This window comes from Hypomesus transpacificus, chromosome 15 (genome assembly GCF_021917145.1).
Source record: "Hypomesus transpacificus isolate Combined female chromosome 15, fHypTra1, whole genome shotgun sequence".
NCBI lineage: Eukaryota > Metazoa > Chordata > Actinopteri > Osmeriformes > Osmeridae > Hypomesus > Hypomesus transpacificus.
The window spans coordinates 6230032-6249251 of NC_061074.1; the positions used below are offsets into that span (position 1 = coordinate 6230032).

At 37.3% G+C, this 19220-nt stretch overlaps 2 protein-coding genes across 7 annotated transcripts; one reads left to right on the forward strand and one right to left on the reverse strand.

Annotated features, from left to right (window-relative positions):
- Positions 1–14: 14 nt before the first annotated feature.
- Positions 15–12530, reverse strand: itgae.2 (integrin, alpha E, tandem duplicate 2). Of its 3 annotated transcripts, none has more exons than XM_047036208.1 (31): positions 12386–12528; positions 11866–11968; positions 11669–11763; positions 11483–11556; positions 10529–10634; positions 8890–9018; positions 8464–8585; positions 6389–6543; positions 6112–6268; positions 5811–5943; positions 5583–5653; positions 5299–5425; positions 5066–5202; positions 4803–4940; positions 4411–4629; positions 4121–4254; positions 3741–3880; positions 3487–3641; positions 3211–3330; positions 2997–3064; positions 2737–2866; positions 2553–2651; positions 2144–2223; positions 1831–1911; positions 1634–1703; positions 1455–1556; positions 1319–1354; positions 1162–1248; positions 722–808; positions 487–597; positions 15–388 (listed from the first exon to the last, which is right to left on the reverse strand). In XM_047036208.1, exons 1-31 carry the CDS (start codon positions 12411–12413, stop codon positions 335–337), a joined length of 3348 nt encoding a protein of 1115 aa, XP_046892164.1. In that variant the 5' UTR covers positions 12414–12528; the 3' UTR covers positions 15–334. The 3 variants fall into 3 exon arrangements, with proteins under 3 accessions (XP_046892164.1, XP_046892165.1, XP_046892167.1); XM_047036209.1 differs by having other exon boundaries at positions 11678–11763; positions 12386–12527; XM_047036211.1 differs by lacking the exons at positions 15–388; positions 487–597; positions 722–808 and having other exon boundaries at positions 1176–1248; positions 1348–1354; positions 12386–12530.
- Positions 12531–14741: 2211 nt separating this feature from the next.
- On the forward strand, positions 14742–19207 carry LOC124477516. Of its 4 annotated transcripts, none has more exons than XM_047035357.1 (11): positions 14742–14868; positions 15305–15689; positions 16647–16751; positions 16929–16979; positions 17127–17207; positions 17291–17317; positions 17455–17577; positions 17676–17723; positions 17977–18033; positions 18119–18148; positions 18578–19207. In XM_047035357.1, the coding sequence occupies exons 1-11, from the start codon at positions 14866–14868 to the stop codon at positions 18631–18633; spliced, it is 966 nt and encodes a 321-aa protein (XP_046891313.1). In that variant the 5' UTR covers positions 14742–14865; the 3' UTR covers positions 18634–19207. The 4 variants fall into 4 exon arrangements, with proteins under 4 accessions (XP_046891313.1, XP_046891312.1, XP_046891311.1 ...); XM_047035356.1 differs by having other exon boundaries at positions 15330–15689; XM_047035355.1 differs by having other exon boundaries at positions 16929–17207.
- The last annotated feature ends 13 nt before the right edge of the window (positions 19208–19220 follow it).

Genomic DNA, 19220 nt, shown 5'->3' on the forward strand with positions numbered 1-19220 from the left:
ATGAAACACGGGAGGAGCTCGTATGTAGCCTTTATGTTTTATAATTTGAAACAGTTAATTGACTAATGCAAAACATTTTTATAATATAAAACATTAAGTAATAAGAAAATGATCAGGTAGGGCCTACAAAACATTGCTAACATTAGCTTACTGTACATTTTTAAACCTAAACTGAATCCTTAGATAGCATGCTATTTATATCTTAAAGATATCAAAAACTGTAAAACTGTATAACAACACATATCTTCCAAGTAATCTTCCATGTAAATACTATGAACTAAAATGAAGCAACATCAGCACTGCTGGATAAGAAGTTTCGAAGTGGATGTTTCATCTAGCTGGTATTGGATTGCACTACGTTCTCATGACGGCGCTTGAAAAAGCCACACTGTAAAGAATATTTGGAACATTTAGCGTTAAATAGTTATTGGTTACCATAATGAATGCATGAACTGATACGTGAACTATATGAGACCTCAATCATACCTTGATCAGTAGGAACATGATGAGAGCCAGGAACAGAAAGCCTCCGATAGAGCCCCCAATGATGGCAGCCATGGACTTCTCTATTACCAGCTTCCTAATTGTCACTTGAACCTGAAGACCAACGCAGGTATAGTTGAAAGATTCCAAAACGTCCTCAAATGAACAAACTGTTTTCTGTTGATGTTTGAGGAAGTAACTCTTTTCAAACTTTATGTAATTTTTTTGAGAAATCTACCATTTCTTTGTATTTAACCTCCAGTGATTCATATAGATCCTCATCAAATGTCACAGTGGCTTCAGCCGTAATCTTCTCAGATGCACTCTGAAAGAAGGAAAGCAGAGAGCAATCATATGAGTTCAATATACCGTGCATGGTACTGCTCATTCCACAGATTTGTCTTTTACAAAATTAATGACAGATGTATTTCTTTGCACCCCTTTACATTTACATTTAGTTATTTAGCAGACACTCTTATCCAGAGCGACTTACAGTAAGTACAGGGACATTCCCCCCGAGGCAAGTAGGGTGAAGTGCCTTGCCCAAGGACACAACGTCATTTTGGCTTGGCGGGGAAAATGACGTTGTGTCCTTGGGCAAGGCACTTCACCGTACTTGCCTCGGGGGGAATGTCCCCTTTAAAAGGATGCGCATGAATTTAGTAAATGTACACCCACCTGCACATCTTTGATCGTAGCCTCAGCTGTAATCACAATTTCCTTCAGGTCTGTCATGGCACAGTGGATGAGATACTTTTCAAATTTCTGAAAAAAAGAACATATAAATATCCCATACAAACCAATTTTGAAAAACAATGAAAGTAAAAGTACTAACTTTAACTCCTGTATTTGCAGGGAGCTCACATTTGTCCTGTAAACACAGTAATTAAGTATGTTCAAAATCATACAGAAAACATAGATTATGCTTTTTTACTGCCATTTTTGTTGCTCAGTTTTTGTTTTTGACACACCTTGGGTGTGATATGGCTGATCTTGAAGTCAGTGTGATCAGCCTTCACTGTTATGACAATGGAAATGTTCAGTGCTGCATTGTGATCGTTCTTGCCATGGAGCTGAAACGACATAAGAAGGTTGAATAAGGATTCAAGATTACAGAGTGGTGTTCAAGTCGATTACATTACAAACATACCTGAAATGTGAAAGTCAGCTGTTTTGTCTCTTCAGTATCAGTGATTGTCACCGAGTTTGGTGCAGCTTCTCTGGAACAGGATTGTAGCATAAACTCGTTTAAAAATCATGTAAATGTGTAATAATGTTCTCATGTTTCTTGAAAACCCTCCACTTTCATTTTGTACTTCAGTTGTTATTAGTTTTATTATTACTCACCCAGTCAGTTGGACCCTTAAAGCATTCTTTATCCCAAAGTGGTACTTCTTGTCATCCAACACTTGGGTGCCTCCATTCTCACTAAAACACATTTGGATGTATAGTTTCATAAGTAGCAGTGTGCAATGTCATTTGAAACCTATTTATACAAGCAATGGAATGGACAGGTCCCTTATTGTAGATAACCACTTGATGTAACAGCTTGACAGAATAATTAAACAGTGTAAGCTAAAAGTATAAGACATGTTTTTAAGTCTCAGTGTGTTTAAGACAAAGTTTTTACTAGATTTATGTGGAACCAAATGTTTCAAACCAGGTTAAGTTAGCAATGATGTAAGCCTCTCGTGTTTCTGATTCCTTGTCAGCCAGTTGCCAAATGATGTCAAAATTGACCTGGAAAAACCATATAAACCAACTTTAAATACAGTAGGCCTAGTAAGGGAAATCCAGGTTAGTCTTGAGACATTTGAATTAAAGCGAAAGGACTGTGTCACTTAAGATTCAGACAAAAAAGACTTAAGATGTATTCATTCATTTAGCAGATGCTTTTCTCCAAAGCATTGTATGAATAATACATATAGTGAGTGCAGCAGATAACAAACAACCAGAAGCACACAGTTCAAACAGTATTCCAATGGTTAGTGCCAAGGAGCAGTCTGTATTTTTACATCACAGCCACATCAATCTCCACTACACTATTGGCCTCCCAGAGGCCCAATTACCTGAGCATTTCTCCTGAAGACTGGATGTAAGAGACGACACTTTAACTGGGATGTGTCTTGGACCTCACAAACAACAGAACTCCCCGGTTTTTGTGAATTCTGAGAAATGCATCAAAGTTATTAGGCGGCATTCTACATTTCCTCTATAGAGGATAGGATCTGAGTTTGTTATAGATGACATTACCACTATGTTGTAGAGGAGAATGTTGGGGTATGTCAGAAAAAGTGTTGTCATGTAAGTCCCATCCTCATGGTTGGTTAAGTTGAACGAAATCAACACATTCTGGTCGGAACCAATAACAACCTTGTCATGGCTAATACGCAAGATAAAAGAGTGGGAAACAGAATAGTTAAAACAGAAGGCATGTTTATACACAGCTATACTTGGTAGGTTGAAAATGTCTAAGACTACCATTTTCTATTTTAAATGTTTATTGGACTTACCTGAGTTTGGAATCAGACAGGCTCATGTTTCTGACACATGTGCTGTTGCAGTCCTTATGAAATTCAATCTGAAGATTTAAAATGCACAAGGGGATGGATGGTTTTATTAGTTTAAAATAAGTTATGTTTCGACAGAAAGAGAATTACTGAAGGGTAGTTTGTCTTCCTGGTTGACTTGGCAATAACTTGCTCTGATTCTAAAACATGCATTAACCTTTTCAGCCACGTCTGTAGAATCCAGTGCATCCAAAATTCGAACAGGTTTTGAAGTTGTCTTGGAGGGTAAATTAAACTTTAACCTGACCTCTATGGGTGAGAAACAGTCATAACAGCCCTGAAAGAAGGGGAAAGACAAAGTTGATGTCACCAGGTGTTAGATAAGCATCAATAGCTAATAGTTCATTATAAATTATTAAAACGATTGAATGATTTGTTAATTCAATAACGACTACAACATTTTCAAGGATGAATTGACTTCTTTAGAACTTACTTTAAAGTGCAGTTCGATTGGACTTCCGAGGCATTCAGTATCAGGTAGCAAAGTGAAATAGGACTCTCTGGCTGTTTCATCTTTAAAAAATAGGCGCTTTTGGTTTTGTCCTGCATCCAGATGAATGATGTAAGAAATTGTAAGATTTTCACCAGCTGGTAAAAAAAAGAAAAAAAGAACTGTTAATCAAAAACTTGTCATTTAAAATCAACCTAAAGTGTACATTTCAAAGCAGTATAATGTATAGTACATACCCTTAATTGTTTCCTTCTTTGAGGTGAAGCAGATGTGTAAGTTGATCAAAATGGTGGGGACAGTGTTTGTTTGCGCATGGATAGGTATTGTGTTAGGTTTCAAGAATAACTTTGGTTCAAAGGCAATGACAGGCAGAGTTCTGGAATAAATAGAAAGTTAATTAATATTTGTACCATCCTCAACTAAAATAAGCTGCTTCAGTGGCAACGTGCAGAATAATGCTAAAGTGTCAACATAGCTGCCAGAGATGACAGGCAGGATATAGAACCGTCCAATACCAAATAGTGTTGACAAAGAACAATACATTTTCTATAGCAATTTTTAAATGAATCTCTTTATGCTGTTCACGTAAAACAATTTAACATAATAATGGACTCACTCAAGTACAGTGACTGTGCCTTGGCTTCCAACGCTAATGTACTTTTGTCTCTGGTAGTCTTTTTGATCAGAGAAGGCGCTGACAGACTGACCAAAATGCCGAAGTTTCATGTCAAAATCTCCAGCTGAGATTCTCTGCATGACAGTAGGACAAGATTTCAAATGACATGATGTCAACACCATATGTCTACACATTATCAATTTCAATTTTAGTTTCACAGCCACATTTTTTATATTTAGTTTTCGCTCTTTCAAAGTAACAAAGTAGCTGTCCTATCTCCAAAGACTCACCTGTGTGAATTCATGCATTATCCCTCCAGGGATTCCGTTGTAGATGTAGATACTTCCAGAACGCCCTGACTCAGAATCTTCCTCTAGAGGAGCCCCAATAGCCACATCATTGTATCTGTTCCCATCTAGGTCGCCCACTGTGGCAATGGTTGACCCAAACCTGGCAAACTCGTATTTGTCCAAACCCTGCCACTCCCAATCTTCCTTCAAAAATACTCCCTGAGCACACAACATAATCATAATCACCCTCAAAAAACAACTGTTAGGAGACATGTCTTGAAGATGTTTGACACCACATTTGCAGTGCAAAATAGCAATACGCAATGGCTTTTTATCAGTGGATATGGTAAAGTAGTATGAATACAAATTGAAACAAATTGACACTCACTTACCTGGTGAAGCCTGTACACATACACTTTACCCTCCTCGCCCCTTCTGTGGAAGTGTGGAGCACCAATGAGCAGGTAGTCTGTCTTACTGTCCTTGTCTGTATCCAGTGTGCATAGGACTGATCCAAAGTAGGAGCCAACCTACAAAAGTGTAAAAAGAATTTGGAATTCAAGCTATAGGATTATAAATGCTCACAGCCAATAGACTCTATTGACTTAAAACCAAAATGTCCAAAAAAATCCATCAGATACAATCATTGACTTACCTGATCCCCTTGAAGTATTGACATCAGCTCATGTGATTTAGCCCTGAAGACAAATACCCCACCTGTCAGGTTATAACGAGGAGCCCCTGAGATGTATAAAGTCTCAAAGGAATCCACCGCTGATATCACACTGTAACCTGTCTCACACACACACACACGTATTAATACATTAGAATGGGAATATGAGGTGAAACAAACAACACCACGATACACAAACTATCCAAGGTTCATACCTAAATAGGAAAACCATGATTCTCTAGAGGACCCATTTAAGAAGGTCACAGTGTTCTGCTCACGGTGCTTCAGTATAACTCCCCCACTCCAGTCATAAGCCCCCACAGCTCCAAATAGAAGGAACCCCTAGAAACATAAATGTTGCTGCTGTAATGACTAATTGGAGACATTATACAAAGAATCAGTAATACACCAAAATTAGGAAGTTGTTCTATTGATTAGAGATTGTCTATTTGCCCTTGAAACAATGGGCTTCAAAACAGGATTTGTCCATGAATCTTACATCAGGTGCCATGTGATTGCTGAATCCAGCCTCAGCAAGTTGAAACGTAAATCCAGCCCCTTGCTTTAATCCTTATTTATAAATTCAACACAGCCAATTGGTTAGACAGCAATTTACAATCAAGTGTATGCACATACACACATGATGTGACTGACTTCATGTATACATAATTAAGATAATTAGTCAACATAAAACTCAGTACTAGATTTCCCCACAATATTACAGTACCTTCAATTCCTTTAATGATACTGGTCTGTAACTCAGAGAGAATTTTGTCCAAAACTTTGTAGTCCGAAACACTAAAATGGTTATCTGGAGCGATTTTCTTCATTTCATCTATTGTTGTTGTATCATTACCAACCTGTAATTTATTTCCTTAGTTAAATTAAATGATCTTATTTGCAAGGTATTCATACCAGTTTATAAGTAAAAATTATTTATAATTGTTAATATTATTATGTTAATAGGTGCAAATATCAACTTGAACTGAACAATGATTCAAGGATTATTCGGGCTAACAAAAAATTACCCCAATAGCATATGTTGAAATGTTTTGTTTTTTGAGTAAATCCAGAGCTTTTTGTAGATTTTTTTTATCCCGATAGGTGATTGCCCCATCTGACAACAAAATCATTATTTTCTTTGAGTCTTCTCTTGACCCATTCTCGGCAACAAAAACATGTTCACTGAAAAGAGAAACATTTAAACAAATATCAACAAAGATTTTAACGTCAAATGCATATATTTATAACAATTTGGAATTGAATTCTACTTTATACATTTATTTGTATTAATTTAATCTTTACCACAAATTGATTATGGCTGAAGCAGTCAATGTTTCTTCTTTGAGATGTTGGATGTCTGAGACTATCTGAAGAGCTTTGTTGCTATTGCTGATACTATCTTTTAGCAAGAGTTCAGCTGTGATATTTGTCCCATACTGAAGTACAGCAAAGTCACACTGAAAAAAAAAACATTTTGATAAATCTTAAAGAAAGTTTTCTTCTCATAATATATACAAACACAGCATTTTCTGTGTGTATGTATATATATATATATGTATACATATATACAGTGCCCTCCAAAAGTATTGGAACAGTGAGGCGAATTCCTTTATTTTTGCTGTAGACTGAAAACATTTGGGCTTGACATCAAATAATGAACGTGAGACCAGAGATCAACGTTTCAGCTTTTATTTCCAGGTATTTACATCAGGATCTGATGCACAACTAAGAAAATATCACATTTTGTTTGAATCCACCCATTTGTCATGTGATCAAAAGTATTGGAACAGATATACTTAAAACATATTTAAGTGAATAAGACTTAATATTTAGTTGCAAATCCTTTGCTTTCAATAACTGCAGCAAGTCTGTGACCCATTGACGTCACCAAACTTTTGCATTCTTCCTTTTTGATGCTTTCCCAGGCTTTCACTGCAGCCTCTTTCAGTTGTTGTTAGTTTTGTGGGGTTCCTCCCTTCAGTCTCCTCTTAAGCAGGTAAAATGCATGCTCTATAGGGTTTAAGTCTGGAGATTGACTTGGCCAGTCTAATACCTTCCATTTCTTGCCCCTGATGAACTCCTTTGTTGTTTTGGCAGTGTGTTTTGGGTCGTTATCTTGCTGCATGATGAAGGCTCTGCCAATCAGTTTGGTTGCATCTTTCCTTAAATTGGCAGACAAAATGTTTCTGTAGACTTCCGAGTTCATTTTGCTGCTGCCATCATGTGTTACATCCTCAATGAAGATTAATGAGCCCGTCCCAGAAGAAGCCATGCAAGCCCAAGCCATGACATTACCTCCACCGTGTTTCACAGATGAGCTTGTGTGTTTGGGATCTAGAGCAGTTCCTTTCTTTCTCCAAACTTTAGCCTTTCCATCACTTTGGTAAAAGTTAATCTTTGTCTCATCAGTCCATAAAACTTTGTCCCAGAATTTTTGAGGTTCATCTCTGTACTTTTTGGCAAATTCCAGCCTGGCCTTCCTATTCTTCTTGCTAATGAGTGGTTTGCATCTTCTGGTGTAGCCCTTGTACTTTTGTTCATGAAGTCTTCTGCGAACAGTAGATAGTGATACCTTCACTCCTGCCATCTGGAGGTTGTTGCTGATCTCACTAACAGTTGTTTTAGGGTCTTTCTTTACAGCTCTCACAATGTTTCTGTCATCAACTGCTGATGTTTTCCTTGGTCTACCTGTTCGACGTCTGTTACTTAGTACACCAGTAGTTTTCTTCTTCTTCAGGACATTCCAAATGGTTGTACTGGCTATGGCCAATGTTTCTGCAATGGCTCTGATTGATTTTCCATCTTCTCTAAGACTCACAATTGCTTGTTTTTCACCCAAAGACAGCGCTCTGGTTTTCATGTTGTTTTCACCTCTGAATACAGTCTGCATAGACAAAACCTATCTTACCCAATCTGAACCTGAGTGTAGACATTCAGTGGTATTTATTGATTGAATAATGTATGTAATAGGACACACCTGGGCAACAAAACACACCTGTCAGTCACATGTTCCAATACTTTTGCTCACGTGACAAATGGGTGGGTTCGAACAAAAAGGTGATATTTTCTAATTTGTGCATCAGATCCTGATGTAAATACCTGGAAATAAAAGCTGAAACGTTGATCTCTGGTTTCACATTCATCGTTTGATGTCAAGCCCAAATGTTTTCAGTCTACAGCAAAAATAAAGGAATTGGCCTCACTGTTCCAATACTTTTGGAGGGCACTGTATATGAAGGTAACACTTTATACATTCAAACCTAGTTTGATTTCAACAACATGAAGGTCTGCCCTGGTTTATCAGTGTCACTAGTCTTGAAATGTTTTTCTTGATGTGTACTGTAAAGTTGCATACATATAGTACACACAGTACTCACATTGAGGCACTTTTCCCAAACATTTTTCATAACAGTGGAGATAAACTCCTTTGCTTTCTCAAAGTCATATGGGGTGAGACTATTAGAACCATCAAGTACAAATGCAATCTCAGTCCCAGGATCTAGTGGAAAAAAAGTTAATTAAAATGTACAATAACCAAAATCCAACATCGTAATTACTAAGGAGGTGAAGGAGTTAAAAAGGTAAAGGCTTGGAAAGTTGACAAAGTGGCCAAGATGTGTCAACACTTTGCAAAAGATACAACACAAATGCAAAAGCTCAAATTTGTGTTGCAACTTTTGCATTTGTGTTGTGGCTTTTGAAAAGCATTGACAAGTCTCTGCCACCGTACAAAACTGTTTCTATACAGCAGAAACATCAGACTGTATTCATTCATGAATAAACTAGTTCATAAAAAATCATACCATCCTCATCCTCATCATCTTCACTGTTGTTGTTGTTGTTGTTGTTGTTGTTGTTGTTGTTGGTGGTGGTGGTGGTGGTGGTGGTGGTGGTGGTGGTGGTGGTGATGTTTCTTCCCAGTTGTTCAACAACTATAAGAAAGAAAGGTAACAAGCAGCATTTTTTTTTTACTATTAAGTTTGTACAAAATTGTACACCATAGGGCAGGGGTCGGCAAGTAACTTGGGCCACGGGCCAGTATTTTTCCTCGCCACTAGACGGCGGGCCAGAGTCTGGGTTACTGCCTATTTAGACGCTGCGATAAGTGCCCTTGCGATACGTGCACTCGCAACAACTAGGCCTATATGGAGAATGGGTATGTCTACTACAAATAGCTAACGATAATAAACCATGTGCATGAGCCCATTGGTGGTCTGTTAACGAACTGTATCAACATGGTTGTCACTGTCATCCCAACGTGGTGGGTCGTCATCGTTGGTGCACATAAATACTGTCATCAAGTGAGAATAGGATTACTAGGACCTAGTCAAGGTTTTAATGTGAGGTGAAATCGGAACTTCACATTAATGCGAGCAAAAATTTAATTTTTTACCTGGCTTTTTCAGTTCCTCCTGGGATCTTATCCCTTCCATTTTATTTTTTTCGCTTCAGCTTAATCTAGCTAACTCCCTCCACAACAATAAATTATGGTTTGTGTTTGAGAAACATGCGCGACAACTGAACTGCACTTTTTAATGCACGGTCTGATCATGCGCTTAATTAGATTAAAACATAATGTAGCCTATTAGCTTACTTTTCAGTCACACAGTAACTTAACAAACTTAAGGCATATCCTGTTATTCGGTGTGTGAAAAAAACAAAGAGAAAGCAGGCGATCTTCTGGCCCAATTTATAAGCGGGCAAAGCGGCCCACCGTGAATTCTCCCTATTCTCCCGATGGCCATTCCGGGCCTGAAACTATAAATTAATAAGCAATGTCGTGGGGGGTGCTATCGGGGTGCTTTGGTCTTTCTTGGGGGTGCTGAAGCACCTGCTAGCCCCTTCCTAGCGCTGCCATAGAGAGCGCTGCCCATGATTACTAACCATAACTGTGCTTTCACCTCAGGCGATCTGTCAGCCGTGAGGTGTAGCGATCATATGGTAGCGATGACATGGCGAAAAAATACTTCAGAAAAGTCAATAAGTGTATTCGACTTCATGCAGCGACGGCAGCGCCGACAGCCGGCTTCCTTGAAGCTGAGAATGCCATTGGTTACTTCAAGTCAACCGGGCTGCAGGCGACGCCGGCGCTGCATGAAGTCGACAACATCTAATGACACCATACCCAGTTTCCGGTTTCAAAATAAAAGTCGACGGGGAAAAAAACGTTATAAAAAATATATAATTGGAAATATTTTGACGGGCCAAATAAAATCGCTGGCGGGCCACAATTGGCCCGCGGGCCGCCTGTTGCCGACCCCTGCCATAGGGGATCATGCAATGTGTTAATTTTTTACATACAATGCATAATTTATCATTAGTTATTAGTTGGATTTAAAGTAAAAGTAATGTATTCATCATGTTCACAGTGTGACACAAGGGCATGGTGTTCGAATATGTTACAACTACTACTATTGTTACTACTGTGATGCCACTGCCTACCCAGTGCAGCAGGGTTGATGCCTTCTATCCTTGAAGCAATGAGGATGGCACAGTTTCCATTGAAATCCTCATTCATGGTCACCTTATTCCTCGCCTGCTGACAGAACTGATGGGAGAAGAGTTGAGGATGATCAGGACGATGATCATGATTCATGATCAAAAAGATTTAAGATAATAGGCTAGTCACTGCTAACAGAATATTTAGTTGATTTAACAACTTAGTGAAGGACAATGGACAAACAGGATATCACAAACAACATCAAACAGTGCATTGTAAATGACAGCGGGCAAAGCAATAGCCATCATCAAATATATGTTCAAAAGACATCAAAGAAGAATCAACCTATTTTTGATAGCAGGACCATCAATCACTACAAGTTGTACTATCAACTACTAGTTGATAACATATATATATATATATATATATATGTATGTATATATATAACATATATACTAAATGTTGTATTCTATATCATATACTGCATATTTTCAGTTACAGTGTAGACAATGTGTGCAACAGTATGTGGTTCATGAACAGTTTACACTAAAAGAACATGTGGAGACACATTGTTCTTGTTTTTAAGTATAACTACAGTGGTGGCCATACTGCTCATGAGTCTGACTTATATTAAGCTACTGAAACCAATGAACAGAATAACTAATTCAACTCCTCCCTGACCTATGAATTCAAAGAAGAAACTTTAGAATGAGTTGCATTGAACAAGATTGTTTAAATCACAATCTTGAATTCACATTTCCTCTCATGTTTCCAAGAAGAGGAACCTGTGGTTTGTCAGCAGACTGTCTTGCATTCACACATAATCAGTCATGAAACCTTATTAATGTGTTTATCAATGTCAAAAGATGCAGTAAGTCATGCATTGTCACAGATTTTAACAGTATTTAAATTCAAATGTGTTATCTATGGAATCGGTTTACTTTTTATAAACTTACCATGTGCTGTTCAATGTCCTCTGTAAAACGGTTGGCAGCTGACACAATAGGTCTGAGCCCTTTCTTTGCCGGAGCTGTTAAAAACAAACAAAATTACAGTAGAAACTTAAAGCTATCCTTTACCTAAAATGAACGTATGTTGACAGGACACTCAGATATTTGAGCTTTAAGAAGTATGTGTTTTACCTTCTGTACCTGAGATGAGAACTTTGGAACACATGGCCTCAATTGTACAATTAAACACTGCTGCTGGTCTTGAATTTGGGGATGTGACCAACGCTCTATAGAAGATCAAATGTTACACTGTAATGTAAAACAACTAGCTGTACTGTGTAAATTATGTACATTGAAGTACGATTATACTTGAACAGATTAAAATTCACCCTTTTTTGGACTGAACAGTGGTTTGTCCAAATAAATCATCGTTTTCCTGAAAAGTCCTTACAGGATTTGTTAAAATGTTGAACCCAGCTGCTGTGTGGATAACTGTAACATGAAACATGTCTGTTGTCTGAACATGATATTATAACTAATCAACACAGAGAATACTGTATCCTATATAAAAAAATATCAAAGTAAATAATGGCAATTTACCATTTAATATCACTCACAAATTTCACCTTTACATTTTATGTGAATGAATATCCAGATTTAGAATGCGTCATATTAGAATAAGACATATTACAATAATTATAATAAATAATGCTCTACATTCATGTAGTAATTTTTGTTGTATTCTAGATGCTCAAAGTGGCATTAGTTTGTCCCATAATCACTTTTTGAACAACAAAAAAAGCTAAGGAAATAGTGAACTAATAAAAAATAGTTAAAGAACCACACTCGATACTGTTCTGTAAAAACATTTTAGGTGTCCTATAAAGAGGGACCACTGTTCCTACATACCTGCCAGCATTAAGATTCCCACAATCATGTTTCTTCTGACTTCTGACAGTTTAGAGAAACTCTCATCACTTCCTGGACTTTTTATAACGTTTAAAATATCTGTTGCTCTGTTCTGTCTACAGATTGTGGAAGTGGTTCACATGAAGTTAGACAGGATATGGTATGACATCAAAGCATTTCAAAGTGGGTGTTAATCTTCATTGACTGTCTCACACTTAATTTCTGTGAGTGTTCACAGTGACACATTTCACTACTGTCATGTAACTGAAAATATTTGACATGTTTGCAGAAGTTCTCTTACACAACGACAGTAATGGAGTCCAGGGTCTGCAATGAGAGACCAGTTTTAGCATATACATGTTTTTAACATATATGTTAAGCAAAATTCCAAAACTAAATGTTCAGTTTGTTCAGTTCACATAGTCTTGCCCTGCCCAGTTTAGAATTGGTGGACTTGGACAAGCAGATAGAGACATCCATAAGTGTTCTGAATGCAAACCATCTGTGTGATTCAAAGTTACATCTGGTTGTATTAGGAAGCAATGTGGACAGTTTCCCATTTGTCATTTGTTTTTTTACTGCAACATCACATTTCCCTGGTGATACTGTAAGGCTGGGTGTACCCTGCCCCCACCTCTCATATGCTAAAATATGGAGTTGCTGGACAGACTCGTTACTTGTCTCAAACCTCATTGTGTGACCTACTGTCACATTGCTAGTCATATGTTGATTAACATATTCGCCTGGTAATTTATTTCATTAATTTGCAATGTTATTAAATATATATTTTATTTAACCTTACTTTGACCATTCTTGCTATAATTTAACCCATAGAGTCAAATAACTGCAAATCCATTTGGTATCAGCATAATTTGGTTAATGTGAATACACTGTGCAGTTTCCCTCTTCCTTGAAACCATAGGGGAATAGTTTTGATTTTTTGGCCAAATATTTAACCCCCTACAATACAGCAAAATAATTGTATGTACGTTGAGTATGTTGTTAATCTTTTTGTTGTTTTTGTTGTAGCAGGTACTGTAGTATTTCAAAGTACAATATCTCCAATTGTTGTTGATTTTACGATGTTAAGGCAAGATAGAGGTTGTCAACTGAATAGGGACACCTTCTTTTCCTTCTAATGATATGACTCCTTCACTCACAAAATACTACATTTGAAATTCTATCGTAGCCATACATGGAAATAAATTCCCCCAAGAGAGACTTTAAAGTACATCACAGAGACTAAAGGTAGATGTGTTAATTTACATTTACATTTAGTCATTTAGCAGACGCTCTTATCCAGAGCGACTTACAGTAAGTACAGGGACATTCCCCCCGAGGCAAGTAGGGTGAAGTGCCTTGCCCAAGGACACAACATCATGTGGCACGGCGGGGAATCGATCCGGCAACCTTCTGATTACTAGCCCGACTCCCTCACCACTCAGCCATCTGACTCCCGGTATTTCCCAAGTGTTTCACTACCTGCGAGTTTAACTGTTAACTGTTCCAACACAGGCCCATGAGAGATTGTGCTTTACATCTTTGCTGCTCATTGCCTACAGGCAATGAGCATTGTCTTATGTCACCTAGTTGCAACAGGAAGCTACTGTGGTCTTCAGAAATGTCAGTTCACCACTACTTTGTTGCGCTTGCTACAGTTCACACTGGTACCTAAAACAAAATGAAGTTAAGAGTTAGATGAGTTAGAAGCAACTGAGGTTTAAGAGAAGAAGATAAACCACAATTTCCATCTGTCACCTCATCTGGGCACCTGATTTACATAAAATACAGCCTGACACTCATCAGTTATTCCAATGTATAACTCAAGCTAGTCTGTAGCCTACTATACACACCTTGCTACACCAGCCACTCACAAGTCTTTATTTTTGCATCCCAACATCTCCACATCACCTCCTCAAGTCTTCAACTTTCCACTTGAGGGGGATTGGCCAAGTTCTGAGAAGCCCAAAACCAGAGGACTCATTTGCCACAAACTATGCCTGGATTACTCTTACTAACTCACCTAAAACATTAATTATTGTTTTTCCTCCAAGTGAAACAAAACAAAACTTTTGGGTGTGACCTTTGAACTCAAGAAAGAACAATAACAATGCAATGCAGTTTATTTATAGCGTGCCCTTCCTTGTCAAGGTGCTGTAGGTTTAAAAATAATGCATAAATCAAGCAGTGAATATATAGCAGTATATTGATATAGTAAATAGATGCAAATAGCACATTAAAGAATGCAACATTTCCCTGCATATCTATATTTGTTGTAAAGGCTTGAGGGGGTGGAGGAGAGGAAGGATGTGCAGTTATGGAACACCTACATACTCCACTGCAATGGTTTCACCCACTCTGTTTCTTACTGACTCCATTCAAATTGAGTTGTTCTACACAACGTTAGAGAATGTTCTTGTTTTTCAATATTAACCATTGTATTATCTGTATAGTCCTGTGCTATATGTGTGTTCCTGCAAATGGTAAGTGCTTACGCAATTCATTTTATGAAAATTGAAATTTTTAAAATAAGGTTGATTACTTCTTATTTGACTTCAAGTCATTTCTTCAGCTTTAGTTGTCGCTGACTCTTTTTCCTTTATTGAAAGAATAAACTTGTCTTTAGTCTTCTGGTTATGTGAGAGAAAAAAGTATAGAAACCAAAACAAAACCTATGCAACAATATTTTTCAAATGGTATGTTGCAGATCTAAATTACCTTTATTTAAGCTAAGATTAGTTTTTGTACTCAACCTATCAACCGCTATTATATTTGTATACAAAAAGTGGCAAGGTTAGTGTTAGGGGATGGTTTGTTGAGTTTGTTGAGTACCTTCAGATCAGATACTATTTACACAACCAATGTTATTGTAATGCAGCATAGATTTCAAAATGTGATGTTGTGCTTTTTCATTTGAAGCATTTCCTGTACCACCCATCTCTAGGGAAAAACAATTGTCTGGATTCCTGTGATAGGACCACTCTGGAGGCTTCACTGGGCTCCACAGTGCTCCTCAACTGCAACTTCGAAGATACTTGGCTTGAAAACAGCTCCCATCAGGAGTGGGTGTTCTGGAGCAAACCTCCTGGTTCTAGACTAGTCAGTATCACAGCCAAAGGCCAGACTGACTTCAAAGACCCAAGAGGTGGTAGAGTGAAAGCCTTTCCTTACCAGGGCAAACTTGGGAACTATTCTATCCGCATCGATGTCCTTCAGGACACTGACCTTGGCTGGTACTGCTGTGAGTGGGGAGATGAGTGCCGTAGAGTGGAGCTCACCAAAGCTGAAGAGGTTAAGGAAGAGGGTAAGTAATTTAGTTCTGTGAGTATTTCTAGTATTACAGTGTTGAGTTGTGTTGCAGCCTGTGTGAAACATGTAGGTCATGTAGCCTCTGTACTGTCGTCATTATCTCACCTGATAATTTTGTCATAGGGAAATTAATTGACAAATTATAAAAATAGGGATTTTTAGGGGAAAACAAGTGATAGGTAGATTTTCTGTGTACATAGAAGCTTGTATCTCTGTAAGGTCAAGAGGGCCTGCAGCGAGGCCTCCCTCTGAGCAGAATATAGCACACAGCCCAGACAGTTAGGAGACAATAAGGCAAAACATGTACAAACTGGGACTTGAATGTAATTAACGACCACTTCACCTGCTGAACATTTTAGTGTATCAGTGTACTGACCACTGAAGACCCGTTAAGGAAGCAATTCTGTGCATTCTATGTTTGAAAATGTCCAGCAACTGTATTTAATCTCTCTGAAGAGCGATGTTTCTCACTCATGATCGCCACTCTGTTGTGGATTGGTGACATGATCCGACGTCGAACTAATAAAAACCGAGTCAACCCTTTTTTATAGTTGTCGTTACTCTTTCCGGCCTGCCTGCTGATAGATCCAAGTATTGTGATTTGATGCTAAAACAAGCAAATCAAGTGTAACTAAGTTGAATCAAAACGGTGTACTCTTACTGCTCAAGTCCTAAATACCACCTATCTGTACCATTGAGACTTTCAGTCCTAGGTGGAGTAACTGGCTTAAAAACTGTTCATGGTAAAAGTTAAAGTGATCTTCAGTTGAAGGAGGAAGTCACATGCAACACAATGAGACCTGTGAAACAGACTGCCAAAAGCATTCTGTGTGGACAATTTTCCTTTCCACAACCACTTTCTGTCACTAGCATTGTTTCTAGTGTGGGTTGTAGATCTCTCGGTAGCATTTCCTGTAGACGCATGTGAATAAAACCTTTTATCTAACCTTAGGGGCTTGGAACAAAAATGTAATGCGTTTGTTTTACATTTCCACTGGAGTGGTCATCTTCATTCTACTTCTGAGTACATGCCGCATCTTACATTGGAAATTTACAGGTGAGAGCATGCATTCTACTCTCTCTCATTAAAAGTAATGTGAATCCTTAATGGTTTGTTACACACATCACTGTTCATTTAAGCAAGTAAGTTCAATTCTGACAGAAACTTATACATTTACACAATGTTTAGATAAAGGTTGTCCCCTTTGACAGCATTTTTTTGTTACTGTTTTAGGGCATTGCAAAAAGAGCCAACCTTACTATGAAAATGAGGACTTCCACAGTGGTCTGAATTCTATGCTTCTATTGAATTATGAAAACCGTACATTTAGCCTTTGGGATATAACATCCATCAAACCAAGTCAACATCGCAATAATTACAATTCACAGTATGATGAATACATTCATACATATATTCATATTAATATCACAGGCACAAGGGCCAGCACCCCTCCCCCTGAGGTCATTGCATGTGACGAAAATGTAGGACAAGGTGAAGAGCAACAACAGAGAGGTATAACACACATACACACACAAGCTGAAGCTAAGATAAACTGATTGTTTCATTATTATTTCAATAATTTTACCCTACGTTAGGAGATGCCAATGGCGGTATCATTTATGGTGAGTGGCTGTTTGTCCTCTTCATAAAACACAGTGCTTCAGATTTAAACCATGCTTAATGTAATTAGAAAAAAGCAATTGAGTTGAATTAATTTGTTTTGGATCATTATTGATCCGTTACTTGTTTATTTTAACAGAAAACAATGAGCATGATCCAACTATTAATCAACAACCAGATATTACCAGAAATGTCCGATTCTCTCAAGATAATCAATCCACAAATGAAAGTCAGAGAAGACTCCGTGTCACATTTCATAGAGGTGATTAAAGCACATGCCTAGGAACATACACATTGAAAGCATGTCTCAAAACAGTACATATGTTTTTGTAACTCCTACTGTAACTTCTCCCTATATAGAACTCTTTAGTAGATTACGTCAAGCAAGTCTTGGACGACATTCCTATGGTTAGTCAACTTTCAATGGCCGGGTTTCCCATATTCGTTAAGAAGCTCTTAACGCTAAGATCTTTTTAAGAACGTTCTAAGAGCGTTCTAGAGCGCACTTAGAATGTTCTTAAGACGCTCTTAGCGTTAAGAGCTTCTTAACGAATCTGGGAAACCCGGCCAATCACTGTTAAAATGTTACACAGCATTTCACTTTCAATGATGATACAATACAATTGTTCATTTTTATGCAAACCCTTTAATGCAAACCCAGTAAATCAAGCAGAGCTCAGCCAACAAGCAAGATCTCCAAAAGGAAACGGTCAAAGAGGTGTTTGTTTGTTTATTTATTTATGCTTTTTAAATCAGAAGCCATAGCTGTAAGATTGTATTTTTATATACTGTCTCCATTGCAGCAAGTTTTTGGAGAAAGAGAGCCAAACACAGTAAGTTCTATTTCTCTTATTGGTTATCATGGACATACTGTTTGTAGTATATGTTAATTTTGTTCTACAGAAATATATTGTTCCTTACAAAAGTATTTAGACCTCTGACCAATTCAAAAGCAAATATTTTCCAACTTAAAAATCACAAGAACTGAATTTAAATGGGGTTACATTTTGAGGATTAAAATCAGTGAGGATCAAATACAGTTTCAGAGAAAATAAATTATGAAAAATTATGGAATTCACATTTTTAACACAATTATACAAGTTGAGCAATTAAAATGCCATAATAAATTATTAAAACTCGGTTCATCACATATAATGAAATTTTAATGTAACATTTGAAGTTAAATAATATGGGTGAATTTGTCCAGGGTCTGAATACTTTTCAGGCACTGTATATATTTGTGTGTGTGTTTTCTTTTTCAGAATGTGAATATGAAAACCCTACCTACAATAACAGTATGGATCAGCTCAACTTATAAAGGATGGTTGGGTAAAATATCAGATAACTTTGAACTTAAGTGTATTTTAAGGTATTCATGTAAAACTCATGAATACTTACATGCAGCTGCACAGTCATAACTTTGTGGTTTTCCACATGGTGAATAAAAATGTATGTATTTATTAATGTACACTCGATTTAGTTGTACATACTGACCAAAATGCTCCTGACCATATAGTACATTAATTATTAAACTCAAATAGTTTGCCATCCAGTGTTTATTTATTTTTTAAGCTCAACATGAAAATTCAGTACTGCTTCGTCAAAATTATGCCATCAGTCAATTTGAGAGAATTTCCAGTTTGTTATTGTAGATGAAAGTAATCTTAAATAGATGTTACAGATTTAGCTCAATCTCCTTTTGTGTAAGTATATAACATGCAGAGCAAGACAATATGTGTCTTGTATATTGTATAAATCTAACCAAGAGTTTAACTTGTATTGAATGTTTGTATGCTGTATGCTGTAGTGAAATATAGTTTGTCTGCCAAAGTCTAATGAGAGGGAAATTGTGAATATGATAATCAAGGCAATTAAAGCAAATTATAATCACCTGTTCTTTTGGAT

What these genes read in the sequence shown, in the direction of transcription:
- itgae.2 (XM_047036208.1), bottom strand. Translation starts at nt 12,413, where the DNA reads ATGATTGTGGGAATCTTAATGCTGGCAG. An exon ending in TCAGCCATATCACACCCAAG is followed by an intron (nt 1,355 to 1,454) that starts GTGTGTCAAAAA and finishes CTGTGTTTACAG; the next exon opens with GACAAATGTGAGCTCCCTGC. An exon ending in TCATGTTCCTACTGATCAAG is followed by an intron (nt 389 to 486) that starts GTATGATTGAGG and finishes TATTCTTTACAG; the next exon opens with TGTGGCTTTTTCAAGCGCCG.
- LOC124477516 (XM_047035354.1), top strand. Translation starts at nt 14,796, where the DNA reads ATGTTCTTGTTTTTCAATATTAACCATTGTATTATCTGTATAGTCCTG. An exon ending in AAAAGGAAACGGTCAAAGAG is followed by an intron (nt 18,034 to 18,118) that starts GTGTTTGTTTGT and finishes TCTCCATTGCAG; the next exon opens with CAAGTTTTTGGAGAAAGAGA. An exon ending in GAGAAAGAGAGCCAAACACA is followed by an intron (nt 18,149 to 18,577) that starts GTAAGTTCTATT and finishes TTTCTTTTTCAG; the next exon opens with AATGTGAATATGAAAACCCT.